The sequence below is a fragment of the Ixodes scapularis genome, unplaced genomic scaffold (assembly GCF_016920785.2).
Source record: "Ixodes scapularis isolate PalLabHiFi unplaced genomic scaffold, ASM1692078v2 PGA_scaffold3__209_contigs__length_174095766, whole genome shotgun sequence".
Lineage (NCBI taxonomy): Eukaryota > Metazoa > Arthropoda > Arachnida > Ixodida > Ixodidae > Ixodes > Ixodes scapularis.
In genome coordinates, this window is record NW_024609868.1 from 43,805,665 (window position 1) to 43,833,329 (window position 27,665).

At 45.8% G+C, this 27,665-nt stretch overlaps 1 protein-coding gene across 1 annotated transcript in view; it reads left to right on the forward strand.

Annotated features, from left to right (window-relative positions):
* LOC8029674 (O-acyltransferase like protein-like) overlaps positions 1 to 26,425 on the forward strand; it is a 46,779-nt gene extending 20,354 nt beyond the window's left edge. The window contains exons 4-15 of the mRNA XM_029993183.2: positions 1,120 to 1,210; positions 1,693 to 1,787; positions 2,709 to 2,879; positions 3,115 to 3,211; positions 3,383 to 3,460; positions 6,247 to 6,412; positions 7,026 to 7,105; positions 13,409 to 13,528; positions 14,999 to 15,119; positions 15,990 to 16,173; positions 22,562 to 22,704; positions 23,607 to 26,425. Coding sequence (XP_029849043.2) covers positions 1,120 to 1,210; positions 1,693 to 1,787; positions 2,709 to 2,879; positions 3,115 to 3,211; positions 3,383 to 3,460; positions 6,247 to 6,412; positions 7,026 to 7,105; positions 13,409 to 13,528; positions 14,999 to 15,119; positions 15,990 to 16,173; positions 22,562 to 22,704; positions 23,607 to 23,966 — 1,706 coding nt within the window. The 3' untranslated portion in view covers positions 23,967 to 26,425. The remainder of the gene's footprint in view (positions 1 to 1,119; positions 1,211 to 1,692; positions 1,788 to 2,708; positions 2,880 to 3,114; positions 3,212 to 3,382; positions 3,461 to 6,246; positions 6,413 to 7,025; positions 7,106 to 13,408; positions 13,529 to 14,998; positions 15,120 to 15,989; positions 16,174 to 22,561; positions 22,705 to 23,606) is intronic.
* The last annotated feature ends 1,240 nt before the right edge of the window (positions 26,426 to 27,665 follow it).

Sequence of the window (27,665 nt, forward strand, 5' to 3'; positions counted from 1 at the left end):
AAAGGCAAGCCAGAGCTTCTCGTTCTCCTACGGGGTACCTTCGTTCGGTCTCAGGCAATGTCCTTGACGCGAACGCCACTGTCCTGACGCCTTCTCGATGGAGCTGCTGTAGGACAGCTCCTAGTCCGTAGTTGGAAACATTTGTCGTCACCATCGTTTGTAGCGCAGGATCGAAAATGGCTAGAGTAGCACAGTTCTCTATCAGACTCTTCACCTCTTTCAATGCATGTTCATGTTCAGCTGTCCACAAAAAAGCAACACCTTTGCGTAGCAAGGCACGGAGCGGATCAACCACTGTTGCGTAGTGTGGAACAAACTTAAAGTAATACGATGCAAGTCCGAGGAAGGAATGCTAAGACTTGACATCTGTAGGGGATGGCGCTTTGCTGATAGCGTCGAGCGTTCCTTCAGCTGGTTTTATACCTTCTTTGGATATTTGGTGTCCAAGATATCCCAACTCCGTGACCGAAAAGGTGCACTTTTGCTTGTTGAGCGTCAACCCACTTTTCTCTAGGCGTGCTAGAACTCGCTTTAAGTTTTCATAGAGGTCTTTTTGAGATGACCCTGCGACAAGGATGTCATCAAGGTAGTGAGCTGTGCCTTGGCATCCCTTCAGCACTGTTGACAGCATCTTTTGAAAGGCTGCAGCTGCCGAAGCTAGTCCAAAGCAAACCCTCTTGTAACGGTAAAGACCTTCATGCGTCATAAACGCTGTAATGTCTCTGCTCTGCTCTGCCAGTTCAATTTGGCGGTAAGCTGATGAGAGGTCCAGCTTGGAGAAGATCGTCATACCTGTCAGCCGGTGAAATATTTCTTCCGGATGTGGAAGCGGATGACCGTCAATGACGATTGCTTCGTTACTCTCCGTAACACATAATTTTACCTTGTAGGGGAGTATGTCGTGTTGACTGAGAAAGAAGAAATTAGGACTGGATGGATTTGGCGGGAGAAAAGGAGGAAGAAGTAGAGATAGAATAAAAGATGTACATCACGCACAGTGACTGGGCTAATCACTGTCGGTTCATTTTACGGTACAATACAACATATATCCAAGCCGCACTATGGTCCAGTACCAATTATTTGTTTTCATGTGTCTCGTTTGTTTTTCTTCCTCTTTAGCATCTGCCAAGTCCATCGGCGCGAGGACCCAGGTGACACGCTGTGAGGTCAAGCAGGCCGCCCACGTGTCCGGTCTGCAGGGCTTTCTTATGTGAGTTGGCGCTTCGTTGGGATTTCATAGTGTGAGCACGCGGGTGACAGCAATGCCATACTGAAAAAAGTCCAAGATGATGTGTAAAACACCGGCCGCCGAGATTATTCATACTGTCTAGTGAAGACACTGCTGTCGCTCCACCAAAGTGCTCTTGATCGTTCTGCTACGTTTGTAAGTGGAAAAGCACGCGGTGAACCTCAAGAAGCATGAGGTGAATCCCAGAAAGCTCGCGGAGAACCCTCGGTGGTTTGCCGAGTAGCGAAGTAGCGTTAATAATTTGCATCAACTCACTGATAAGCTCAGTTGTCCAAACGTGTCTGATTAAGAAAATATAATTTCATTAACCCCTGATGTATTTAATCAGGTGGCTTGCATCCCAATAAAAGTACGGAGGATCCAGTTGCGGAATAGAATGACCTCAGAATGAACCCTGTTCGGCTAAATTGAATAGTATTGTTTTTCTTTCTTGGTTCGTCCAGATTTTCGCTGTGCCTGCTCGTCTGTTTGGTCCTGGTAGCGACCGTGCTTGACGTGAGATCGGAAGACAACGCCCAGAAGGCGCTGCCCGGAGCCGGTATGATAAATTGCTTCAGTTACTCGTTGAAGTCGAATATTGAAACTCCTGTTACGTTCGTTCATTAAGTGAAACGATTTTTGAGCAGGAATCGTAAATGTACCATTGAGCATACTCATACATCGTCTCTCAGCAAAAGCTTAACATTTTAAACCCGATTCGAAAAAAAACGAATATATGCCTAATTTCCCCTCTAACATAATCCCAAAATTATGATTGTGCTGCAAATGTTATGTAAACTTCAGGGTGCGTCCGTAAGGACCAGCACATTTGGCGCGCTTTGTAAACATCTAATATTAATCGTACGTACCTGAAATTGGGCACACAAACTTCATTTCACGAAAACGTTTTGTCACTATTTTTAGAGCTCAACTCAGGCTGATATAAGACAGAAAATAGACGGCCGCCGCTTTTGCTTTATTTTCAACGTTTACTGCTTCTAAGTTGAGCTCTAAAAGAAAAATAAATATAAAACCTTTTACAAAACGACGTTCGCGTGCACAGTTTTGGGTAAGTATGTTTAAAATTTGAATTTTGCGAGGCGTGCCAAGCATGCTGGTCCTTACGGCCGCGCCCTGTATACCATGCACGTAACCACTGTAGCTGAGTTTGTTGCTTTTGAACGCGTGCTGACGGCGAGCATTCACAACATACCTGTAATGTTAATTCCATACCATCGAGATTGTTCTGGTCGAATCAGAGCCCGGTATAAGAAAGTTCAAGAAACATCAACTCGGGCATTTGACGAATACCACGAGAGATACGTGGTCCTTCGTGTCCGGAACAATTAGCAGCTTCGGCGGTGCGGATAGAATATATGGCGTAAACTCGTTGTCGCCACGGGCAACTCGCACAACCTTCGCGGTCAGTGAACATTCCCCGAAAGTGGATATCGACGCGAATACTTTCGACCGTCCCCAGGTTTCCTGACCAACTGCCTGCTGTCCTTCTCGTTCACAAGAAACCTGGGTCGTTTGACGTCTCCCCAGGAGCCCGAGGCCCTGGGGGCGGCCCAAGGGGTGCAGGCCATCAGCATGGCCTGGCTCATCTGTGGCCACACCTACTTCCTCACCGAGAACACGCACATGTTCAGTAAGCGCATCACGCCCCCCCTCCCCATTCCAATCGATTACCTTACGACACCGCCTCCGTTGCACTTTCTGACTTTATGAACTTCTGAGACGAACCACTGTAGATTACAGCGTTTCTGAAAGCGGATCATAAGACTTTCAGGAAGTCTCGAAGTAAGTCTTGCGCGGGCGAATCTGCGTTAGAAGAGTCGTATCGGAGACATTAACCTTATTTTTTCTGCTTCTTTTCTTTTCAGGCGGGTTGTTGAGGGCTTACGACAGCATCTCCGGTGACATCCTTTTTTCCCCTTTTGTCAACTTCACCCTGGCTGCGAACACCTTTTTCTTGACAGCGTACGTGACAGCGTTTGGCACAGCGTGTCATATTCTATTGTGAAGTATGACGATTTGTTCAAAAAGCATGAGGGGCGAATTAATATCGAACGTTTCGTATACCATATATGCCTCCGAAGAAGTATGACGGCGGGCAAGAATGATTTTTATGTCTTCTGCTTTCTTTTTCAGTGGGCTCTTTATAGCCTACAAAGCCGAACTGAGCTCGTACATGTCTGTCGCCGCTTTTCTAGTGCAAAAGTATTTCAGGTGAGGAAAGGTTTCTTTCTTTCCACTCTTTGTGCTTCGTTTTCGTCATTTATATGTCTTTTCGTGTTTCTTTCTATTTAATCTCAGCGTTTTGTTTCTTTTTTTAGTACACACAAAAGGGTTCGGTTTTCTAGATGCATTTTACGTGCAGCTAGCCAGAGTGATTGTCAAACTATGAAACGAATTAGCAAAAACGTGCACTTGCTGCATTTTATAATTAACGCTTAATCTTCCGCTATGACTTTTGTCTTTCCAATTGCATTTCCACACTACACAATACAAGTTTAAAATATTCCGGTTCATTAATCACAGCTATAAAAATCTTTTGATGCACATTTGGCGATGTCTCCTACGAAGTAAATGTTATTTTGCTCTCGTCATAGTGGCCATTGGGGTATTTGAGCTGCATTTTGGAAAGTGTCCGAGTGTATATACTGATTTGTTTAAATCAGATTAGACGAACAGAAGAGCGACCGATATCTCACATCCAATAATCATGTATTCTCGGTGGAAAAAGGGCGACCACCAGACCACCCCTCTTCGCAGCTGAAACCACGACAGTGTTAAAGGCATAACACCATTTGTCCTTATTTTCAGAACAAATAAAATCAACGAAAAAGAAACTATGACACACGTTTTAGCGGATTGTGGTGCAGTTTATCAAATAACACAAACACGCAAGTATTCAGAGCGTAGACCTACATTACGCATTGCGATAATCAATAATGCCTACTCGTGCCTTTTGAGATACAGTGTACGCACATTTTTGGCGACTTCCGGTTTTCTCTCATCCGGGCACCTCGTTGCCTAAATAATTTCCGGTTTCGGAATGAACGCGTTCTTGCTTATGTGATTTTACTCTTGTGTCAGAATGCTTTTGGTGCTGCTGCGCGTACGTAAATTCCGCCGAAACGCCTGGTAATGTGTTTATGGAAGCACTTTGCGATTGCGAGAAGTTGTAAACCAAGCCTCGAAAGTAAATTCGTTTTTTTTTTTTTTTTTTTTTTCTGGAAGGCCAAGAGGTTTTTATTAGCACGCGAAAGGTATTTACTTCTTTAACATAAGAACTTATCAGGTAATAACCGCCTTGTTGTCTTTTTCAAGGAGATATGCGCGCATTATAATCCTATTCAATCATAAATTACGACAAAAAAAAATATACTCTTCGAAAGTTAACTAACCCTGCACCGGCTTACGGGGTATGTAGTGCCCGGAAAGGACAGGGCAGCAGACCGGCCAGTGTTTCACAAACATTAAAATACCCTATACGTCTCATTCTCTCTTTCTGTCCTGCATGTAGTTACGCGACCTGAAAACACTCGCTGGCTCCACCCGTTTCTCGGCTAGCACACCTCAACTCACACAGTGTGTCTGAACTTTGACTACGTGTGATAACGTTACGTCGAGACAATATACCGGGACATCCGTGCTTCGTATGTCGCGTGACAAACGAATCACTGAATTCGTTGTTGTGTCCCTGCTGCTTAGCATGAATTTAGGCGCGGCAATTAGTTCGAGGAGCGGCCTCGCGCGCGATAGGCGATCCACACGTGCTTCGCGAACTCGCTATCGTTACCTGTTACAGCGCAGTCAAGCGGAACTGTATGAATCTGTGTTCACTCGCGGTCGTGTCGATGTAGATAGCTCGTCTCAGGTCAGGTCACTTACGGGTACACACGTCGCTCTTCGTTCATTCAGCATTCCTGAAGTCGTTGGGTCGAACGTTGCAAACGGGTCGATGAGCGTTGACACATTAACTTTTGCTCGTAAAAAGCTTGATCGTTCGGAGCCAAAAATAAAATAATACGCGCTCATCATTGCGCGAGCCCCATTACAAAAACACACACAACACCCGGCAACCGGAAATGGATATGGCTAGGGTGCCTTCATGTGTGCTTTGCTTAGGGTGGTGGCATCTCGCCATTTTGTCCCACAAGTTTACTTTATTTTATTTTATTTTTATTTATTTTTTTTCTGAAGCGCGTGAAAGATCGCGTCCCTGCACGCGTTTGTGGCACTGACTTTGCTATGGCGACATTTTGTTTTTTTGATTTCTTCGTATTTTCCCCGTGAGCGCGTACTCTCGGCATCGGGTACTACAAAAGGTGGCATCACCCTAAACAGGAGGACTCTATAGGGCACCCTAGATATGGTAACAGGAAGCCGACGTCTTGTTTGTTATCGTTTACCTTGTAAATGGGTGCATAGTTTGCAATGCGAGCCCCGATGAATTAAAACAAAATGATGCAGGGCGTGGTGAGTTCTGTGCATCTTATTATGGCTCCGCTGCCAATGAGACTGCGTGCGGTAATTGCCGGTAAAAGCAACCAAGAACAACTCACGAACCGAGATGCATGATTATAATATTTGGCCACACCCTCCGGTTCTTAAGCTTCCAGGGACTACACACTTACTGATTACCAGCTGAACGTTAGGAAAGCGACGAAGAGAGAAAGAAACACACTGCTGGACTATCAACCCTTTTTTTATATACACTTCCTTTTCCTCAGCTGGTAATCAGTAAGCATGGATAACCAACCGGCTCAGCTACAGGCCATCACTACACACTTATTCGTAGCATGTTTTATCTTTTTTACTGCTGTTTTATTCCTTTTTTTATTGCATTCCTACATTGCACCCCTGAGAAAGGGAATTGCCCGTATTGTCCTCGAAGGTGATAATCTGAGGTCCTTGAAGAAGCGACGGGGAAACTGAAACGTGTACATGTCTTCTCGAATTCTTTGTGTGGCCCTTCCCACTCGGCCGTCGCCATTGCGCGGCGTCAGGATGACTCCTCCGTTCCTGCTGGTGCTGAGCCTGCTGCTGCTGGTGCCGCTGACGAGCGACGGCCCCTTCTGGAAGGACTACGCGGGAGTGGAGATCGAGCGCTGCTCGTCCGTCTGGTGGACGAACCTCTTCTACGTCAGCAACTTCTGGAGCGCCGAGCAGATGGTGCGTGGGCGCAGAGTTGGTCCCCTCAGCGGCGTATCGCGTTCGGTTTCTACTGCCACGCCGTTATGGCCTTTGAGGTCTCCGGTGCGCGATTCTTTTTTCATCGTTAATCTCGGAGGTCGCGTGCTTTAACCTTAGTTGTGAAGCAGCCTACGCAGTTTCAGAGAACGATTTGTAAAAGATGCTATTCTGTAGACACTTGTGCGGTTGGAACGGGCTTTCCTCGCTCGCCGCAATGTCAAGCTCACCCTGCTCCCCCTGCTGAACGTTCTGTAAGCAGTAGCTTGCGACCAGCTTTTAGTATGAGCGCCTTTTTACGACGATCTTTAAGTACACTCTGCAACGCACCATACCCTAAGACATTTAGGACGGTCTGTTTGGGCAGACAATAAGTGGGAGCTGTACTGCGCATATAATGTGAAAAAAACGCGGTCAAATATGACGGCGCTGACGATTCCCACCAGGCAGGTTATAAACATCGTCTGTGATGAGGAATGCCATAAAAGCATTTACTTGCCATCACATACCAGTTATACCTTTCTCTCACTGTCTTTTTCTCAGACCATCTATACTAAACGAAAGTAACCAACCACACACGCAATTCGCTTTGCAGTGCCTGTTCGTGACCTGGTTCCCCTCTACCGTGATGCAGTACTCCGTTGTGGGGCTGCTCTTGCTCATCCTCATCAAGAAGTAAGCGCTCGGGTTGGGAAGATGCCAAGCATAAACCTAAATAACCCTGTTAGTGTGCAACTGGGCGAATGTTTCACTGTCAGATATATAGAAGGGTATACACTGTTTCGTGTTGGGAATTCTTGAGAACCTAACACGCAGTGCCTTTCTGTGTGAACGCAAGCAACATACTCCTGTAGGAACACACGTATCAGATACGCACTGTAAGCAGACGACGGTTGGTACCCAATTTCGGGAATCTCTGCGTGTGTACTGCACCGTCTGCATCGTAAGGAAGTATATAGTCTACACGCAGGAGCTTCTAAAATCGTACGAGCTAGCATTTTGGAATAACGAGGGGCGACTATAGTACTAAAAACGAAGTTGGATAACTGCTTCATATTAGGGAGTTTTAGCGAGTCGTTTTTCAAGCACACGGTTCTGAAATCACGAACGTTACTGCTGGTCCGTTCCGTGAAACCGTACGTCAAATTTGACATACCTTAGCGGATCGTGAAAGTGGCGCGACCGTGTAAACGATGATGATGATCGTGCTTAACGGTGGCGCCATCTTCTAGTACACATGTGAAACATTCTGCGACGTGTAAACGCGTGGCGACGGTGGCGGACACTGTGGTGGCGGCTCGTGTTTCCGGCGTACGACTGATGTAAACAAGACGGCCGACGTAACATTTGCCGGTCGGAATTTCAAGAACTGCGAAGGTAGATAGAGTAAAAAAAATGAAAGTCGTTTACAATTCCCTGTAACGCCGGTTAGAGCGCAGCTCTTGAGGAGGAAGATGGAAGCGTACAGAGGGATAGGTGACTCCTTGAGGTGACGTAACCTCAGGGGGTCACGTGACCTCAGGGGCACGTGACCTTTGGGGGTCACGTGACCCGAAGCGGTCACATGACCTTAGGGGGTCACGTGACCTAGGGGTGTCACGTGACCTGGGTGGGTCACGTGACCCCCTGAGGTCACGTGACCAGGGTGGGTCGCGTGACCTCGCGGTTACGCCGACGGCGACGCCGACGCCGCTCAAGCCGGAAACGGGCCCCTAAGAGCTGCGCTCTAAAAGTGTCTGAACGACCGTAAAGGTATGAGGTCTGTCTCCGCCATCGTGAACTTGAACGATTGTTCACGTTGTGTGCCGTCGAACCAAATCATTTCGTCTGCTCGCGCTCGCCACGGCAGCTAGTCTGCCCGCAGATCGCAAAAATTTACTAGCATCAATCAATCAATCAATCATTTTATTTTTTCAAGTCAAATACAAATTCGACTTGAACGGTCCGCTGGCACAAAAGGCAAACAGGTTGCCTGACGAGGTGCCAGCGGCCGGCAGGGGACGGCAAAATCCAGTGGCAAATACAAAAAAAAAAGCAAAAAGCAAAAAACAAAAAAAAAAGAGAATCCGTGCATGCAGAAACCCACAGTAACACAACATCGTGATAACACCCAGACATCATACAAAGCAAAAAAAATACATATGCGTACAAACAACATCAGGAAGCACAATAAATCAACACCGCCCGCCATTAGACATTGTTAGGGAGTGATAGAGAAGAAACACAATATGTAAATAAGACAGAAAAAAAAAAGGCCTATAAAATATACTATGTAAAAATAAGTATACGCATGAATTACATAGTACAAAGTGCATAGTGTAAAAAATAAGTATAATGCTTGTGTATGGAAAGCATTCCACGATTAAAAAGTACCATATATTTTACGGTCGTCAGTCAAAAAGACAATCTAAAACAGTAACAAATAAAAAATGGTCAGGAAAAAAACTCCTTTCCCATAATTCACCTTTAAAACAATAAAAACATATGCAGGCAAAAGTAAAAACCATTAGTATATTTATATTTACACAATACGTATCTCATGTTCGACCAAGAAGGAGCGAAGCTGCTTTTTAAATGCCCCTGTGGTGCCGGCAAGCAATACGTTGTTGCCTAGAGCGTTTAAGAGTTGGGGTATCTGGAAGTTGATCTTTTGGTTGCCGTAATTCGTCCTAGTTCGTGGGAGTTTGTAAGCTGACTTTGCCCTTAGGTTATAGTCCGTTAGATGTGAGGGAATTAAATCAAAGCTATTTATTCCTTTTGCATGAACTAGCTGTCCAAGTTTATAGTGGTATAGCCTATTGAGCGGTAAGATGTTAAGTTTTCCAAGTAATTCATTAGCATTGCTATCGTATTTTGCGCTGGCTACAATTCGTATTATGCGTTGTTGTAAACGAATGAGCCCATTATAGTTTGTTTTGCAAGTGGTACCCCATACTAGAAAGCAATAATACAGTTTTTGATAAAACAAAGTATAATATAGTTGTACTTTTAGCCAGGTAGGCAAGATATCCCTTGTTTTATAAATGGCTCCTATAGCTCTAGATAACTCTTTCTTGATGTTCATGATCTGTGTAGTCCAAGATAATTGGTCATTGAACCATACACCTAAAAACTTGCAGTCAGATATTTGTTCTATAGTGCAGTCATTTATTTTCAAGCGCGTTTGTCTGGCAATCTTTTTATTTTTTGCCCTGAATAGCATATATTTTGTCTTCTTAGTGTTTAGTTGCATTTTATTTGCCTCCAGCCAGCTGTTTAAAGTTCGTAAATAATTATATGCATCGCGTTCAATGACGTCAACAGTAGTGCCAGAAAAAAGGAGACTGGTATCATCTGCGTACATAATTAAACTTGGAGAGTTTGCGATGTTGACTATGTCGTTAAGGTAGATAATAAAAAGTAACGGTCCTAAAATGGAACCCTGCGGAACCCCATACTTAAGTGTCATGTGGTCGGAACAAATACCATTGTTTTGTACATATTGTTCGCGATTTCGCAGAAAGCTACTTATTAGATCTAGGGCCTTTCCCCTAATGCCATAGTGAGGCAGTTTGTGTAATAAGACGTCATGATTGATGCTATCGAACGCTTTTCGGAAATCCAAGTATACTCCAAGTGTAAGCAACTTGTTTTCAAAATTATTTAGAATCTTATCTTTGATGTGCAATAGTGCATGCTCAGTTGATTTGCCTTTTTGAAACCCGTATTGTGCTGGCGAGAGTGCCGAGAAAGATGTTAGAAAATTTCGTACTCTGTTATTTATTAGATTTTCAAAAACCTTGGATAGAATTGGGAGTATAGAAATCGGACGATAGTTACTGATGTTATCTTTGTCGCCACTTTTATGTATTACAGTTACTCTCGCAGTTTTTAACGGACTTGGGAAAGTACCACTTTCAAACATAAGGTTTGCTATGTGTTCTAGTGGCTTACTTATCAAGGAAGACACGTGTTTAATTGGTGCAACTTTTATATTATCATCTCCACAGGAGCCCTTATTTTTCAAAGTCCTTATTATCGCTTCAACTTCAGTGGAAGTAACAGGATAGAGCATAATTGTATGCTTCAGGTGCGTTTGCACGAAGGTCTCAGGTCCGGTAGTATTTTTACCATTGTGGGCACCAACGTTTATAAAATATTCATTTATTGCATTAGCCATGTCACGTCCTCTGTAGACATCGGTCCCCATTCGCAGTTCATTTATAGTGGCAGACTTAGAATTTGGCATTATAATAGATTTTAGGGCACTCCAGGTACGTTTTGGATCATTTCGAAGATTGTCGAATTTACTAATATGATACTGCGCTTTCGCCTTCTTAATGTCACGGTTCAGTGCATTCCTGTACTGCTTATATTCTTTAAATATGCTGTTATCGCGAGTCTTCTGAAATTTTTGAAAGATCCTATTTTTTTTTATTTATACGTTTTACCAAGTCACTCGACAACCATGGTTTTCTGCATTTTTTGCGTCCTACTCTAAATTTCTGTAAAGGAAATGCTGCGTCATAGCACTTTTGCAGTTCTGCAAAGAAAACAGCATAAGATTCTTCGACATTTTGACAAGACATCACGTCTTCCCAGTTTACTTCAGATATTAGATTATAAAAAGTTTCTAAACTGTGGTGATCAATTTTTTGAAAAAAATTAATACTTGATTGCGGTAAACTGCGGGAGGGTTTAAGGTGCGAAAGGAAGCAGAACAAAGGGAAATGGTCACTCATATCCGCCAAGAACACCCCAGGAACGGCGTCCAGTGGGTTTATATTTGTAATGCAGACATCGATAAGGGTGCTACTCCGTGACGTCACTCTTGTTGGAATATTTATCAAGTTCGCACAGCCGTAGGACTGTATTAGGTCGTGAAATTGCTGCTGATTAGTTGTATCACAAAGTAGATCGATGTTGATGTCTCCCATTATTACAATATTTTCGTTTTTATACAAGAGGTTCGTTAGTATAGATTCAAGGTAGGAGCAAAACTTTCCGAAATTTCCGGATGGGGGGCGGTATAACACTACAAAAAAAGTGTCACGGTGCTGGGCAACAAGGCATTCAACATCAGTAGTTATTACCGAGCAACTCTCGATTACAGTCATTGAAAGTGCATATTTGTGATAGATAGCTACGCCACCTCCAGATTTGCTAGTTCTATCAATATGCAAGCACGTATATTCTGGAAATTTTATGGGTGATGCCTTGGCTGAATACCATGTTTCTGTGAACATTAACACATCAAATTTTGTGTTTAAAGGTGTAAGAAATATTTCTATGTCATCTATTTTATTTTGCAGGCTCCTTGCGTTCATATGAAAAACCGAAAAGCCAGGTTTGGCAACCACATCAAGTTTGTTAAAGGTATCAGCGGTATAATAGTCGCAGGAAACCTCCGGTTCAGGAATGGTGAACTGTGTTTCTGCCATGATAGTTTACACGATTTTTTCTATGTCTGACATGTTTTGTATGTTTACGACCCTAGAGTTTTCGGTTTTCCTGGCGTACACTTTTCCATTCTTCGTCCACACAAACTTCCAACTTTTGCCTTTCTTTGCCTTGATTGTTTCACTTAGGAGCAGCTTGTTCGCCAGGGTGAGATGCTCATTAACAAATATAGGAGACGTTTGTCCGGGGATGCCGATCATTCCAGTGGTTAGTCGCTTCTTCTTGGCCGCGTACAAGACCGCGTCTCTCTTTTGGCGTGTTGTAAACTGCACAACAATGTGCTGTTGACTGGGCTGTTTAGTCGGTACCCTATGACAAACGTCTACGTCTTGCATCTCGAGAGGAACCGACAGTGTTTCGGTTATCTGTTTTATGACATCCTGCACGTTTTCGTTGGTGTTGACAGGGACGCCCTTTATTTCTAAGTTCTTTAGCCTGCTGTATTGTTCCAATTCAGCAATTCGGTTCACTGAATTTTCTAGGCTGCTGCGCAGTTCTTTATTCTCACTCCTCAACTGCTCATTTGCAGCATTCAGTTGGCCTAGTTGTGCCTTGAAATGTTTTAACTCGTTCAGGGCAGTCTTGAACTCGTCGACTGACTTCGAACAGAAATCTGTGCTCTCTTTTAGCTCAGCAATTTCAGATTTTAGTTCCTTCTTTAGTTCTTCAATAGCGGACAGTACCGGGAGCGTGTCCATTTTTAGGTTTCGCCTATAATGCCCTCTCCGACTACGAACTACAACAAATATGCATAAACAAGTAATGAAAAGAAAACAACAATAGTAAAACAGTTTGCTGTAGTTGTGCAGTCCAGCGGTTACATAAATAAGGCCATAGAACATTCATGCCACTTCTACATACCTGACAAAAAAAGTGCAGTGTTAGCGCTGCTGCGCGGGCCGCTGGACTGCGCCGTTCCGTCGCTGGGTAGCCGCTTATATGCCTTGAATGTCAGCAGATGTCGTTGCGGTGGGTCACATGGGTGTTGGCCGTGCCCTCCATAATCGGCGAGTCACGCTGTGTTGGCAGAGATGGGCCACGTCAGCTCTTGCCTGTGACGATCAGACAGGAACGGGCCGTGCTTTGTGTCCTGACAAAAAAAGTGCAGTGTTAGCGCTGCTGCGCGGGCCGCTGGACTGCGCCGTTCCGTCGCTGGGTAGCCGCTTATATGCCTTGAGTTTACAGCATTCACGATCGTTTACCATTGTGAGCAGTCCTCGAAATGGTTTGGTTCAACTTTTCAAATGAAGCAGACTAATAGGACGGCAAATCGCCTCCCACTGTCCTAAGCATAACGCTCGGTTCGGCCGCCATCTTTTTTTTACCCGAGTCGTGAACGGTGCTGGCTGCGTTGCGGTGACGACTCCAGCGGCCGGAATGGGAGAAACGAACGAGAAGAGCCTCCCGACTCCCCGAACGACTCGCGCACGCATGCGCAGTGGCGTCGCGGATGCGTTCGAGGCCGAACCGTTTGTGTGGATTGCGGAAACGACCTGCTAAAACTCCCTATTATATTCGGTTCTTTCTTCGAACCCCCAGAAACTTCAAGGTGGGCTACGCGAGCTTGCTTGGCTTTGCGGTCGCCGGGTGCGTCGTCACGGGAGCCGTCACTTTCGCCAAGGACCTTCCGCCGGGGAGCATCTTCGAGCCAAACTACAGGTACGTTTGGGTAGACCGGTGGAAAGAAGCGCGCGCCTCGATCAATAGCGGGGTACCTTCCTCTGTCTCTTCGTAAGGGTATACATCAGGCAATGTAAGTATACGTAGATTTCGAGTAATCGGTAATCTTTCTGACTAATTTGACAACACTGTTGGGCAATGAGCTCTGCTCCTGTCGCGTTTCAATATACAAAAAGGAATACAGCCAGTTCCGATATTCGCGTGCCATGATTTCCGATTTCAAGTATTTCACCTTTTTTTTTTCTTTTTAACGTGAATGAATTAGTTATATATCGATTTTTCTCGTTTGGCGATTAGAAGACTATATACTACCTGCCATCAACTTCCTCAAAGATGGCAGAAGAAGCAACAGCCAGTGCCTCGACTTCATCACCGCCAAAAAAGAAATGAGCTAGTCGCACATTTTAGGAACTATTATATCTCCGAGATGTTTCGATGGCGTCCTCTTATGATTTCTGTTCGTGACGTCACGACTAGTATTTGCCCCATTGTGATTGGCAGGTATTGTTTCGCCGTGAATCGGCGATTGAGCAGGCATTATCATTATACAGGAAGCTATGGTTTGGCCATTCGCGAATGCCGACTACGGCGACGCTTTTGATCGCGCACGTCGCTAAGAGGAGTTGAGCGACGGCGCCTGTCTCTTAACCCCAGCGTCCGCTGTCTTTGTGAGCTGGAAAGAAGTACTATCTTGGTCATTTTGGCCGGTCCAGTATTTTCGAAAAAGATTGCCAAGCTGGTCATAATAAGCGTCTCAAGTAGAGCAAAGATAATAGGGCCACTGCTCTGGAAACTGGCTAGGAAACACCTTCTGCAAGCGCCGATAGATGGCGGCTGGGTGCATATTTCGAGAGGATAGGCGATAGGACGCCTAGTACGCGAAAACGTTTGCTTCTATTGGCTAATATAAAAAAAAAAGAAAAGAAGAAGACAAGTTTGTTGCGTTGAAACACCAGTCTCGTTGGCCCCTTAGTATAACTCGCTTCAAAATCGTGATATTGCTCGAGAACGAGCAGAGCACCGATTGTCCAAACTATAGTCAACTCACGGCTTAAGAAACGCGATGCGACGATTCTAGTTCCGAACATCTCATTATCGCTGCGCAGCCAATAAAATTAGGACATAAGCCGATAACAATTTTAAAGGACAAATCATGGAGCAAAGAACGTGAACTTAATAAGCCCCTCTCGGCGTTTTTGAAGACCCAGTCGCGCTGCTCCAACATCGTAAAAAAGACACGCAGTTCACTCCAAACATGGTAAGAAAATTACTTGCGGACAAGACTCGAGCGAGTCCGCAAACTGTCCGCAGGCAGTGTCCGCAGATGGTCTTTTGTATTATGTGTTAGCAGTGTCACTGTGGTCAGTTACTGTACGCCCTCCACTTTGTGCAAACGCTCTCTGTGTGCACATGAATGGGTGTCGGTTGATATGATTCCGGTGCGTGCAGCGAAGTGGAGCGGCTGTCGACCTGGGTGTACCACAAGCCTTACACCCACCTGGGCTCCTTCTGCGTCGGCATCGGGCTCGGCTGCGCGCTCGCTCAGTTCGGAAAGAGCAGACTCTCCAAGGTAAGCAGTCGGCGAACCCACGAAGCTTTCAACCGCGTCGTCAAGACAGCGAAGCCCGACTGTCAGAGCGAACGAACGTTTTAATCTTTTGTCTTTCTGCTATACTTTTGTGTGTGTTTTTGGTGTGTGTGTGGCTGAAAAAAAAAAAAAAAAAAACTGAATCATGTATCTGCGTCACTTGCAGTTAAGATCGACGAAAACTGATGTTCTACCCAAGTGTATAAAACTATAGCGGTTGGGGCTAAAGATACCAAAGTTTAAAATTTTCATGTTATAAACACTAATGTAAGAATTGTCTTCGACTTCAGCCATCTTATTGCTTAGAGTTGTTGCTACCGGCCATCTAAAGTTGAGTCTGCAGTCGCAGGAAACAATTGTTTGTCCTCCAGCAACGGTAGAACAGACCCGCTACAGAGAAAAGAGATATCGCCTAAGCTCCGTGACAGAGTAGAGAGTTTTAGGGAGCCGTTTTTGCACGTCCGATACTATACAACGGGCCCTCCGGTACGAATTGCGTATGTGCGAGAGGCTGCTGCAGTAGCAAATGCGCAGTTCGTACCGGAGGACCCATCGTACGCCGTATCGGATGTGAGAAAACGGTCCCCTAAAACTCCCTTGCCTAAAGCTCAGTATGCCGCATTTACCAAAAATCGCCAATTTCGCTCGCTCTGCACTCGGCAACAAAATGGCCGCGTCTACAAGAACACCGTGTTTAGTGGCTCTAGGAATAACCACCCACGTACCGTACGAGCCATGCATTTACATAAAATTGAAGGTGCCTATAAATCTTCGCCTCTCAATACGTTTATTGCTGTGGTGTGTAGTTATAATTTCTCGAGTCTACTAGGTCACGTGCCTCTCCCCTTGCAGCTGGCGTACGTGCTGGGCTGGGTGGCGTGCGTGACGACCACGAGCGTGCTCTTCCACTGCGGCTTCGGCTGGAGCCTGGACCATGCCAGTCCGGCCGGGGCCGCCCTCTACGCCGCCCTGCATAGGACCCTGTGGGCGCTGGCCGTGGCCTGGGTACTCTACGCGTGCGCCACGAGGCACGCCCGTAAGGAACGCTGCCCCCTCCTTTCGACGTTTCCCGTTTCTGCGGAAGTATCTCCCTTTTTTATATTTTGTCGCAAATACATTTTTATTTCTGACCCCCTTTTTGCGGCGTTAGCCCATAAGAAATCCGAAGGACAAACCACGAGGCAAGAATCATGAACGCAAAAACGTTACGCCCTGCGTTTCTTAAATTGTAAATTACTCAAAGTCATCGTAATCATGATCATCTTCGTCGTCATCATCCTTACGATCATCATCACCAAAAAGACGACTTTCTTATAGGCTGATGTCGCAGTCTCGCTGGTTGCGAAGCGACATTCAGATGCTTTGAAGTGCCCGCCATGTCCAGCGTTTCTTGTATTGCAATTTAAAAAAAAAAAGCCTGTGCGTCTACTTTCACCCACAACAGTCGGAGAATCAATCAGCACAACTTACGGAGGCAATTCAGCGAATGACAATGCAGAAACATATGTTTCGACCAAAAAACGCAGACCGAGCTGTGATATTAAGCAATGCAAGCGTGATGTTTTGCATTGCTTAATGTCACAACTCAGACTGCGTTTTTGAGTCTAAACATATGTTTCGGCATCGTCGTTCGCTGAGCTGCCTCCACAAGTTCACTCTACAAAATGTTTGTGCGTCTACTTTCACGCACATTACTCGGAGAGCCAATCGCCGCAACTTACGGAGGCAGCTCAGCGAATGACGATGCCGAAACGTATGTTTAGACCAAAAAACGCAGTCTGAGTTGTGACATTAAGCAATGCAAAACGTCACGCTTGAATTGCTTAATGTTACAACTCAGACTGCGCTTTTTGGTCTAAACATTTGTTTCGGCATCGTCATTCGCTGAGCTGCCTCCGTAAGTTGCGGTGATTGGCTCTCCGAGTGCTGTGCGGGAAAGCAGACTCACGGGCTTTTTTTAGAGTGTTGCGCTGATTGGCTCTCCGAGTGTTGCGTGTGAAAGTAGACGCACAGTCTTTTTCTGAGTGTGGGAGCGATTATAGTGTGAACGACAGTCAGGGGTGCGAATACCGTACCGCAATTCAACGCAATAAACTCCCTGGTACTACACTCAGTTCAGCCAGTAAGAATTGCAATCTGTATCGTAAGCCAGCGGCAATGCGGTTCGAGGGACACACAAGGTGGACTCCCTTTTTGTCCTTACGACTACATGGCAATGGAATACGCCGTACCTCTCTCGCCTGTTTTTATTGGTCAAGCTGATAATCTGCCAAGGAGACGGCCGCCTGGGGCCCTAAACTCGTGAAACACGAAGTTGGGGCCGAAGTTGAGGGAGCGCACCAATTGGACTATAACGACGATGACTCGGCGTTTTTGTCGCCAACATCCAATCGGCGCGCTCCGCCAACTTTCGGCTCCAACTTTGTGTTTCACGAGTTTAGGACCCCTGGGGCCCTAAACTCGTCAAATACAAAGTTGGAGGCAAAGTTGACGGAGCGCGCCGATTGGACAATCACGACAATGACTTCGCGTTTTTCTCGTCGACATCCAATCGGCGCGCTCTGCGAACTTTCGGCTACAACTTTGTATTTGACGAGTTTAGGGCCCCAGGTATACAAGTGGAAGCTTTTCGGGCATATTTCGCTCGCACAGCTTCGATCGAGTTTTCGTTCTTTTTTATTATTATTACGGATATAAGAATTTGGGCGTGGGGCTTTACGTAGAAGATACGGGTGCTTCAGAGTTTTCCTAGATATTTTCATACCCCAAAGGACAGTGTTTGTGCCTCTTGCCTCGTTCATTTGGCATTACACGTCGTCTTAATTGCAAACTACACGTGATAAAAATAGAAAACGAATGTTTTTTTTTTAAATATTTTTCGGACTTATTCTATAAACTCGCTATGTAAGCATTTTAAGAAAAATATACTAAATAAATAGTACGTCCCACTTTAATGAGAACAAAAATACACTTGACGTATACTTTGTAGAGTGCACTAAAAGTTGGTGTCATTATCCGTAAAGATATTTTTTATGTGTCTACTACACTTTTAGTTCGAAGATGTATGGTTTATTCATTCCCAGGACGCTCTTCGCAACCCGCTACGATATCTGCAAATCTGCAGTCAAGGCCAGTGACGCGCATGCCAGTTAGCGGCGTCTGCGCATGCGCGCCGCCAGCCTTGTCTGCATAGTTCAAGGTCTTGTGGCGGATTACGGAGCTCTATCCGGGTGCTTAACGGGCTGCGAGAACGGTCTACTACAATTTCCGTTCCTACGGAAACTCTCCACTGTTTTATTGAGGAGGAGGCCCAGTGTAACTAAGCTTCGTTTGCACGCGAAAAGATTTCCATGTAGTTGAAATTATTCCTCAGTCCGTCGCTGCAGGGGCATGCCAGGCACGTAAACCATAACATTTACTTTAACTGCGCGCCCGCTCTCCGATCCCGTTTACAGCCGGCAAGGTCTACATCCACGCTTAGATTTCTGGCAAAGTTAAACGCAGCCGCAAAATGTATTTCTTATTAAGAAAGTGTAGTCAACCAAGCAAATTATTAGAACGTAAAATTAAAAAAAAAAAAAAAAAAAAAAAACTTCAGCAGTGGTTTGGCGCGTGTTCAGGCCCTCCAGAGGCTGCTTCCAACTACTTCCATCAGGTCGCTTTCGCAAAACTCTCCGTGATGTAACGAAATCTAAAAGAATCATACCTGACCAATTCGTTTCGAGCCTCGAACACACTTAAAAGGTATGTAAAGTATGCTTTGCCTGGGTTTTTGTTCGATAAAAGCGTGCAGTTAATTTACATAGAATGCACCGTGTTTTCCCCAAGAGATTGGTACGCATCTTGTAATTGGACACCGCATCCCACAACTATCGTAAAACGCGATATCGGTGCTTTTTAGAAGTTTACACGGACAAGGTGTTTCCGATCGCTGATTTTTACTGCCGAAGCCAGTGCTTCGAATACAGCATTTTCACCACACCACGCTTCATTCCACGCGTGGGGCCGTAGCCGAAGCTACGAACCGACGGATCAAATCAAGCAGTACGAAAAGTGCATCGTCACGGTGCTTCTCGTCTTTGCGCGTTTGCAATCGTGTATGTTTGTAATCAAATGAACCCTGCAATTGCGCGCGATTACATAAATTTTGGTATTGTACTATACGTTACGGGATCCTTCTAGGAGGGTGCGTCCGATGGCTCACGACTTCGCAAAGGGATATCCTGCTTCTTAAAAAGAGTTTGAGCTATGGCCACACAAATTCCGGGAACGCTTATTCCAAAAAACCTTGCCAAGTGATTCATCAAGATACGGCCACGTCTCACCGCCAGGCACCACAGCGCTCCGCGAAATTGCAGCGAGGCTTTTTATAGCGCTGCATATGCGACGCTTTTCCTGGAGTTTGAGCTAGCGTCAGTGTTCGCGGTTTATTATAACCCAAATATTCTTGCCTCAATTTATACGTTGGCGTTTTCTTTAGAGACGCTAAATCATCCTCACCTTTTTTTTTTTTTTTTTTTTTGTCTTTTTGTTTTGAGACGCAGAAAGGCAAAACAGGAACAATGGTGGCACATACAGGCTATGCACGTGCAAAAAGTACAAGAACTCTGCAATCGTTTAACGTCTCGCTATCTGTCTTCTTCAACGTAATGTTTTTTTTTTTTTTTTGCAACTGATCAACCTCTCTGGAGCGTGTCTTCTCGCAAACAAAAGATTTCGAATCATCTGATGATGCTTAAAGGGGCGGTGCAACAATTTGCGGACTTTGGCTAATTAATTGCGGGAATTGATCCCGGCCACATATAAAACGAAGGACAAAAACTATTCTTTTCTGCTTGCCCTAGTTTTCATTAAAAAAAATAAAAGAAATTGGTATCTCTGGCACTCCTCAACTTAACATTGAAGCGGCACCAGCTTCGCCTGTGACGTCATTCGGAGTGGCGTTGGTTTCCGGTTGGGTTCTTCTGGCTTCCGTTTCCCCAGCGCTCGCCGGCTCGCCCGGCTCGCCGCTCTCCCGCTCTCCCGCTCTCCCGCCGATTCCCGACCAACATGGCGGCATGGGCGGACGGCCTGAGCGACGTCGAGCGCATGATGCTTGCGTATAGTAAGTCAGTTGGACTTGTGCGGCGGGCAGTGGAAGTCGAGGTCGAGACACCAGGAACAATAATGGTACCACGATACTACGGACCATGACCAACGCACTCCGTCGAGCGAGGGAAAGACAAAATGTCCGGGTTGCTCGTGTAGCCGCCGTAGGCGCCTCGGGCGTCGACGGATGACGGCGACGGCAGGTTTGGTTGACTTGCAGTAGATGGCGCCACAAATATTTTAGCGCCAATATTAGGCTTTTGAAGCGTTTCTGCATGCCTAAACAACAAGCTTTTTTAAACTTAACCTTAATTCAAGCTTACAATTGCCTAACACTGTCACTTACAAAAACCACTCCGAATGACGTCACACCACAGGTTCCATATGCGGCCACTATGTGGCCGCAGGTTGTGAAAAAAAGCGTTTTTTATTTTGCGATTACGCAGCGAAATAGAGGTATTTTGGGGTAGGATGGCACTTTTTCTCTTACTTTTGCCGAAGTAAACAATATAAAAAATACAAGCTGCACATTCGTTCAGTGTTAAAATCATTGCACCGCCCCTTTAAACACGGTCGCGTGCCCTTGGATTTTTTTTTTTTTTTGCTTTTGTTGTCGTTTAGCTGTTCATAACTTACTTAAATCACGCCGTTCTAAAGTTAATTATTTAAAAGATAAGATATTTTCAAATGCAAACAAAAGAAAACAACGGTGTTGCGTTTTTTGTTGGTGTTTTTCGTAATATGTTTGCAGTGGTACTAGAGGTAAACCAAACTTCAGTCACTCTAAGAGTCTAGGTAAAGTTCTTTTGTTCTGAAATCGCGAAACGTCTATTAAGGCTGCGAGACGGAGCACTTACTCTGGTTCCAAAATTTTGTAATCCTTTTATTTCAAGCCTGCTAAAAGAAAACTCGTTTTTAATTTTGGACACAAAACAATGATATAAATGTGCACGCCACTTTCTTTTTTTTTTTTTTTTTTTGCGAACCTCGCGTTCTTGGCACAAAGTTGCGGTCACACTGCTAACATATCATACAATACACGGCCTGCAGACAGCGTCTGAGACGTATTTCTTTAGCACAATAATTCGTTGGCCTAGTCGGTTAAGCAACACGAAAATAGAAAGCGCGGAAGACAAGGACAACTGCAATACTACCCAGGGCAAGTGCTGGACCCGTGTTATCTTCCACTTGTCCTTGTCTTTCGCGCTTTCTATTCTCGTGACGTGTTTCTTCCTCGCATGGCGGGTCTCGCCATATTGGTCGTACAAAATCTATCCTGAAGGCACGTTCGAAGCACACATGTGTAGGAAGCATACCTGCGTCGAACAGGCTTGAGATGCGTTCAATGTTCGCTTTCGTCATGATGACTGAAGCGAACAGCGTACGTCTTTTGCCAGTGTGACGGCAGTTTACATCTGATCGTGCTTCTGCGAGGCTCGTGGACTCTCCTTTGACGTCGCGTCCGCAGTCGTCATTGGCCAGTCCGGCCGGAGAGCTGCAGACACCTGCACATTACTGAAATAGAGTAACTAAATGCCCTTACTCATTACTCACTCAAAAAAGTAACCAAGTATGTTACTCGTTACTGCGATTCAAAAGGGAACTCGTTACCTCAATTTGAGACTAACGCCCTTATATTGTATTTACTTTGAATGTGTCGTTTTTATGAAGCAACAGCGGATCTTAATATTTGTCGTCGTTAATAATTCCTCGCTTTTAAATGCTTTCATTCGGGAACAACTGGTTATACTTACATACCTCGTGCACATCCTTGTATGGTCTTTATATCTAAAGGCTACAATCTTGCATTTTCTCGTCGTGGAAATTACAGCCGCGAGCTGGAGTGAGAACTAGGTTAAGTACTTGTGTTGCACTCGTTCTCCTCCAGAAATAACTAAATATCGGTTATGAACTGGTTACTTCATCAAAGAGTAAAGAAAATATACGTTACTTGTTCATTCCCTCAAAAGAGTAACTAGGTCGTTTCTTCGTTACCAGAAAATAAGTAACTGTACTTCGTCTCACCTTACGTCAAGAGGCAGCCGGCGTTACGAGCCGATCGGACCAATCAAACGGGCGTCAAAAATACAACGTCATGGTGTTCGTCAAGTGTCGTGCGTGTAGCATCGTCGCTGAACCAATCGTGTACAGGAAAGACTTAGTGACTTGCACTTTTCGCGATGTTTTGATTGGTCCCATCAACTCGTAGCGTCCGCTACGTCTGGACTAAAAGTAAATCAAAGTATAGGTACAAGTGATGCGTTACTTGTAACGCGCTATGTACCAGTCCGGGGAGCTGCTACCACGTTCCCGATAGCTTTGAGTGTCCCACTCAGGCTTGCTGAACGACTGGCTGTCGTGGGGACCCCTGAAGGTCGTCGGCCGCCTGAGCTACTCCATGCTGCTCGTCCACCCGCTGGTCATCATCTCCCAGAAGGCTCAGAACCGCCACATCACCTTCTTCTCGCACTTTGATATGGTGAGTGGGGGAGGGGTGGGGACCGCTTGCCCCTGGGACATTACGCCACGCAATGGTTCCTTCTTTTCTGCGCACTGTGACCCGTAAAAACGAGTCTTCAGTCTAAAGTTAGAAACTTTGACCGGTGCTTTCCCTCCATGTTGACAGATGATCTGTATTGTTTTTAAATGCCTAAAGGGTCGCATTTTGTCCGAATCGGATACAAACCAGTTTTGTGACACTTATGTGCGGCGTAACAATGATTGGGGCGTTGTGAAATTTTTACTTCACAAATAAACATTGAGATAAATACAATAATAAGCCTAGTTAATCATAAGTCGTCGTCCTGTTGTCGATAGCTTTTCGTGCGACTTTTTGCACGTGACCGCTCGTTTCTCCGCCAGTGATCCAGAACTTGGGCGTCCAAACTCGGTTTAGAGAACGAGTCAATAAAGCAGCAGACCGTCTGTTTCTGTCTTCGATCAGTAACAGTGCCAAATCAAAATTTGACCGATCAGCGTTATCTTTACAACGTTAAGCCCCAGTAAATGTGCGTTTATACTTCAACATAACGTTGACAGGCGCGGCCTATAGCGCAGCGCACACTGATACTGATTGGTCGCAGATATCGAGTTCCTGGTCGCCGGCAAATGAAAGGCGCGCGTTTTGCGCTACGCTGCGTTTACTGCGCTCAACCTCGGAGTATAATAACACTGCTCGTACGTCACACAAAAGACATGGTGTTCGCCACAGATTTGATGACAGAATTACCAAGCCTCAAGAAGTTTCGAAGTATGTTTTCTTTATACATATATGTACGCGACGAACATGTCTAAATATAGTCTTTGTCAAATGTACCAAATCAAGAGCGACTCTGGCTATTCGGCAGAACCGAACCCCACTTGTCCCGTCCTCCCACGCAGATGCACCTGTTCTTCGGCCACTACAGCATCTCCCTGGTTCTCTCGTTCTTCGTCTACCTGGCCGTAGAGGAACCGTTCGCGCAGCTGGGCGAGATCTTCAGCTCGTGCGAGCTGTGCTGCCCGCCCAGGCTGAAGCAGCTCACGCAAGACGTGTACGCCGGCATCGCTTCCCGCCTGCCGGTCAAGAAGGAAAACGCAGACCCGGTCAAGGCCAAGGCCGACGGGAGGGACCCGGAGAACGGCGTCATCGAAGACGTGCGACAGGAGCCGGCCGTGACGACCACGACTCCGGCGACGACCGAAGATCGGGACAGGGCCGAAAAGGACCACCGTAACGATGCTCAGGAGGCTCGCGTCTGAGCCGAACTTGGCTGATGTAACGTGGACCACACTCGGAAGTTGTATACACCTTTTCCGGCGCTTATCGTCCGGGCAAAAGATGCGGACTCACGGTGTTCTGGACGCATGCGCGGCATATGGTATTTCGCGGAAGAGAGCTACCGCGCATGCTCGGAACCTGTTCCACAGCCCAGTCGAAAAAGATGGCGGCGCGCAAAAAGCGGTGATTGGAGTGGTGCATGCCCCTACCCACAGACAGAGTACGTGGCGGGAGAGAAGAGTAAATTAAGGTGCAAGTTAAACTCCGTTCTCTGTTAAACTGCGACTACACTTCTCGTACATCATACAAAGGACACGGTGCTCGCCGCTGACACGACGACGGAGTAGGCTGTCTCCAAAAATCTGTGCATGCAACACTGTGCTCGCTGCATCAGGGAACCTGGTTGGCCATGGAAGGAGTGGCGTAGTTTCGGTTTCGATCGCCCCGCTGACAAAGTGTAGTGTATCTCGGCACTGCACAAAAATTAGTTCGGCGCTCCTTCGCATCGCACCCATTCACCTTGGTAAAAGCATCACCTAAGACACTGACCACCAGCGGCCGTAAGGGCATGCCTTGGGCTTAGCGAGGAGTCCGGTCGCGTCCCATCTCTCTCTGGCGGCCTGGCAACCACTCCAGAGTTGCGGCACGTCCCTCTCCGTTTCACGGATAATTTAAGAAGTCCAGGGTACCGAGGAGCCGATGATACAGGATGACCGGCACAGTATACTTCTTCCATGTGCCATCTTCAATCTGTGTTTACCTACGTATACAAGCTCCGGCACGTTGGAAGCCCATAAAAATGCACCCCAGTCTTCCATCGGTATCGGTAGGGTAACGCCTCAGATATTATAAATTTTAAAGGAAAGTCGCACAGTTGAAAATGCAAGCGCTGTATTTGGTCTTGACGTGACGTCGTGAAGTGACCTTTGCCAATCGAAATCGAAACCTAGTGGCTCAACGGGTTCCCAAAATCTTTTTGCGCGGCATTTCGCCGCTAGTACCAAATTCTGTTCAAGAATGAGTATTTGATCTGTGGACACGGTCTCGAGCATTTTCGAAGCATGTTAGCGTCATACATATTTATGCATCAAACACGACTGCGGACGGTTTTTTGCATGATGTGTCAGCAATGTGACCATGACTTTCAGTTGACAGGACGGTGGGACCAACGGATCTGTTGAACCTAACGCTCCTCAATGAAACCCAAGCTGAACGTTTCTTAGAAGTCCCGACAACTAGGGTTGCGCGAAAAAGCGAGACTCGTGCCAGGAGTGAGTCCTCGGCCGCAATTTTTTTTGCTTCCGAGAGTGGCTCGTTTCAGTGCTGCGCCGCCATTTGCTTCCCAGGGTGGTATACGAGGCACGTACCTGGTGTGCGTTCGCGTATCTGTATACCTGAGAGACAAGCACGAGCGCGTCGATAGGCTTTAGTTGGACCAGTCAGCCGCCAGTTTTCACCTGGTCAGGCTTTATGGGCACACTCATGCGGAGAGAGTGGGGACGGACGATAAAAGACGGGCGATTGTTTGGTACGGCAAGCACCTATATAGCTTCGACCGTTTTGTCGGCTTAGCCTTAAACCGAGTGTGGCTGGTGAAACGTCGTAACGCGTTTCCCGAGTTTAAAGTTGTTTCCACGTTGAGAGATACGAGTCAAGGCTGAGGGCGTTGGACTTAAAATGCCTTCGGGAAAGGCTCTGAATGTAGTTTTGTCTGAAATCCGAGAGCTCAAAACTATAGCATCGCTGGGAAGATCAAAATACCGGAGGAACTTCTGCTGGCAGGGATTTCAAACAAGAACGAGCACGGAACAAAGGTCCCGAAGTGACGATTTAGAAGCTTCGGTTGCATTTCCTAATAGAGGATTTGCCTAGCCGTAACTTGCCGCTTGTTGATTTTTTTTTTCTTTTTTTAAGCAAGAAGGCTTCATTACGACGTTTATTGATAACCTGACGAATGATAATACTTTCTTTCAGAAAATATCAGTGCATCGTAGTGGCCGTTCTTAGGGAAGAAATGGCACTCTGTTCCCTCTCGCGAGGTTTGTCACGTTTGCGGGTAATGATTGGGCAAGATGGCCGACTTTCGAGCCTTCTTTTTTTCTTTTTCTGTGAAGTGTGTTTTATATGATATCGTCGTTAGAGCTTGCACTATAAAGAAATCTGGAGCCCCGTCATTTGCAGAGCGCCCTCTGCAGATCGCCGAGATTGGATCTCCCGAATGCTTCGCGGGAGAGCACAAGCTCCAGATTACATAGAACGGGGTACGCGTGTACGCGTGCAAAACCACAAATCGTATGGCGGACAGAAAGAATGTTCACGAGGTAAAGAACACTTTTATTCTTCCACTGTATGATACTGTACATATCGGTCTGTACTCTTTGAAGGTGATATTTGTGTAAATAAAGCATGATATATACTTTGCAAATTCAAAGTCGGCGAAGAATGTTTCCGATTTCTTTTCTTTTAATGAATGCACGCGTTTTGATGCACGGTCACACAATTCGCGCTGAACATTGTTGGTGTAAATTGCTGTCCAGTAAGAACAAAAAAGATCACTTAATACTTTTTTTTTTCAACATTTGAGCGTTTAAATTTTTTTGATTCTAAATTACTATTTTAATACTACAAAACCTTTCAGTTCAGGAGTTTTTTTGTCACTAATCGTCTTTTTAGGGTTATATAGATTATAAGCTTAACTAACATTTAGGAGCTGTATTGTTAGGAAGAAATCTACAATGAAAATCTCTCGGTTCTATTTATTCTGATGGATATCGTGAAGACAAAATATACAAAAAAAGTGTTGCTACAACGACCAAGAGGCAATTTTTCATTATTTATACACAGTAAACAAGTAGACGGATTGATTAGCACGCAAAAATGTACATTTGGCAATTCATCTAACTGACCTCGAAGTGTCTACAATATGGCTCCACACAAAGCGCTTCACTGTTGTTTCACGTCATTCAAACGTCCGCATTCCGACAGGTTGCAGCTGGCAACACACCTTGTCTTTCAGGCGGTCTTCATCTGACTGAGTGGGGACACGGCAAATCTGCCCAGTCGATGCGCCGCGTCACTGTGACGTTTGTGAATTTGCGCTGACGCCATCATGGTGGGTATACATTAACACACTGTTTACATACAAGTCCCCGTTTGCCCACACCGGGTGTGGGCATTGCGCGTGTGCAGAAACTAGATCTGCGTGAGGCGAAGCATCTGCGCACACGCAGTGCCAACAGCAGCGCCACCGCAGTGCAGTGACGTCAGAGAGCTGACCGAACTTTGTTTGCAGCATGGTGTTATCGTAATGCCGTTACCATGACGGCCACCGGAAGCGTACCACGAAGGAAACGTTATGAGCCTACCATTAAGCTACACCGCCCTGACAAAAAAAAAAAAAAAAGCATGATGACGTTAAAAGTTACCGCGGTACGTTCTTGGCCTGGATCTGGCATGGCAGTAACGGTAGCGGTATTACGGCAACGCTAGGCTGAAACGTTTTAAAGAACATGAGCAAATACTTCGTTTCACCTTATGTCCGGACGAAGCCGAGATTACAAGCCCTGATGGAACCCAATATACAGACTCAAAAGCACAACGTCATGATGTTCATCACTCTCCTGTATGCGTCCTATCATTGCTAAACCAATCATGTACAGGAGAGGCCCAGTGACTTGCGT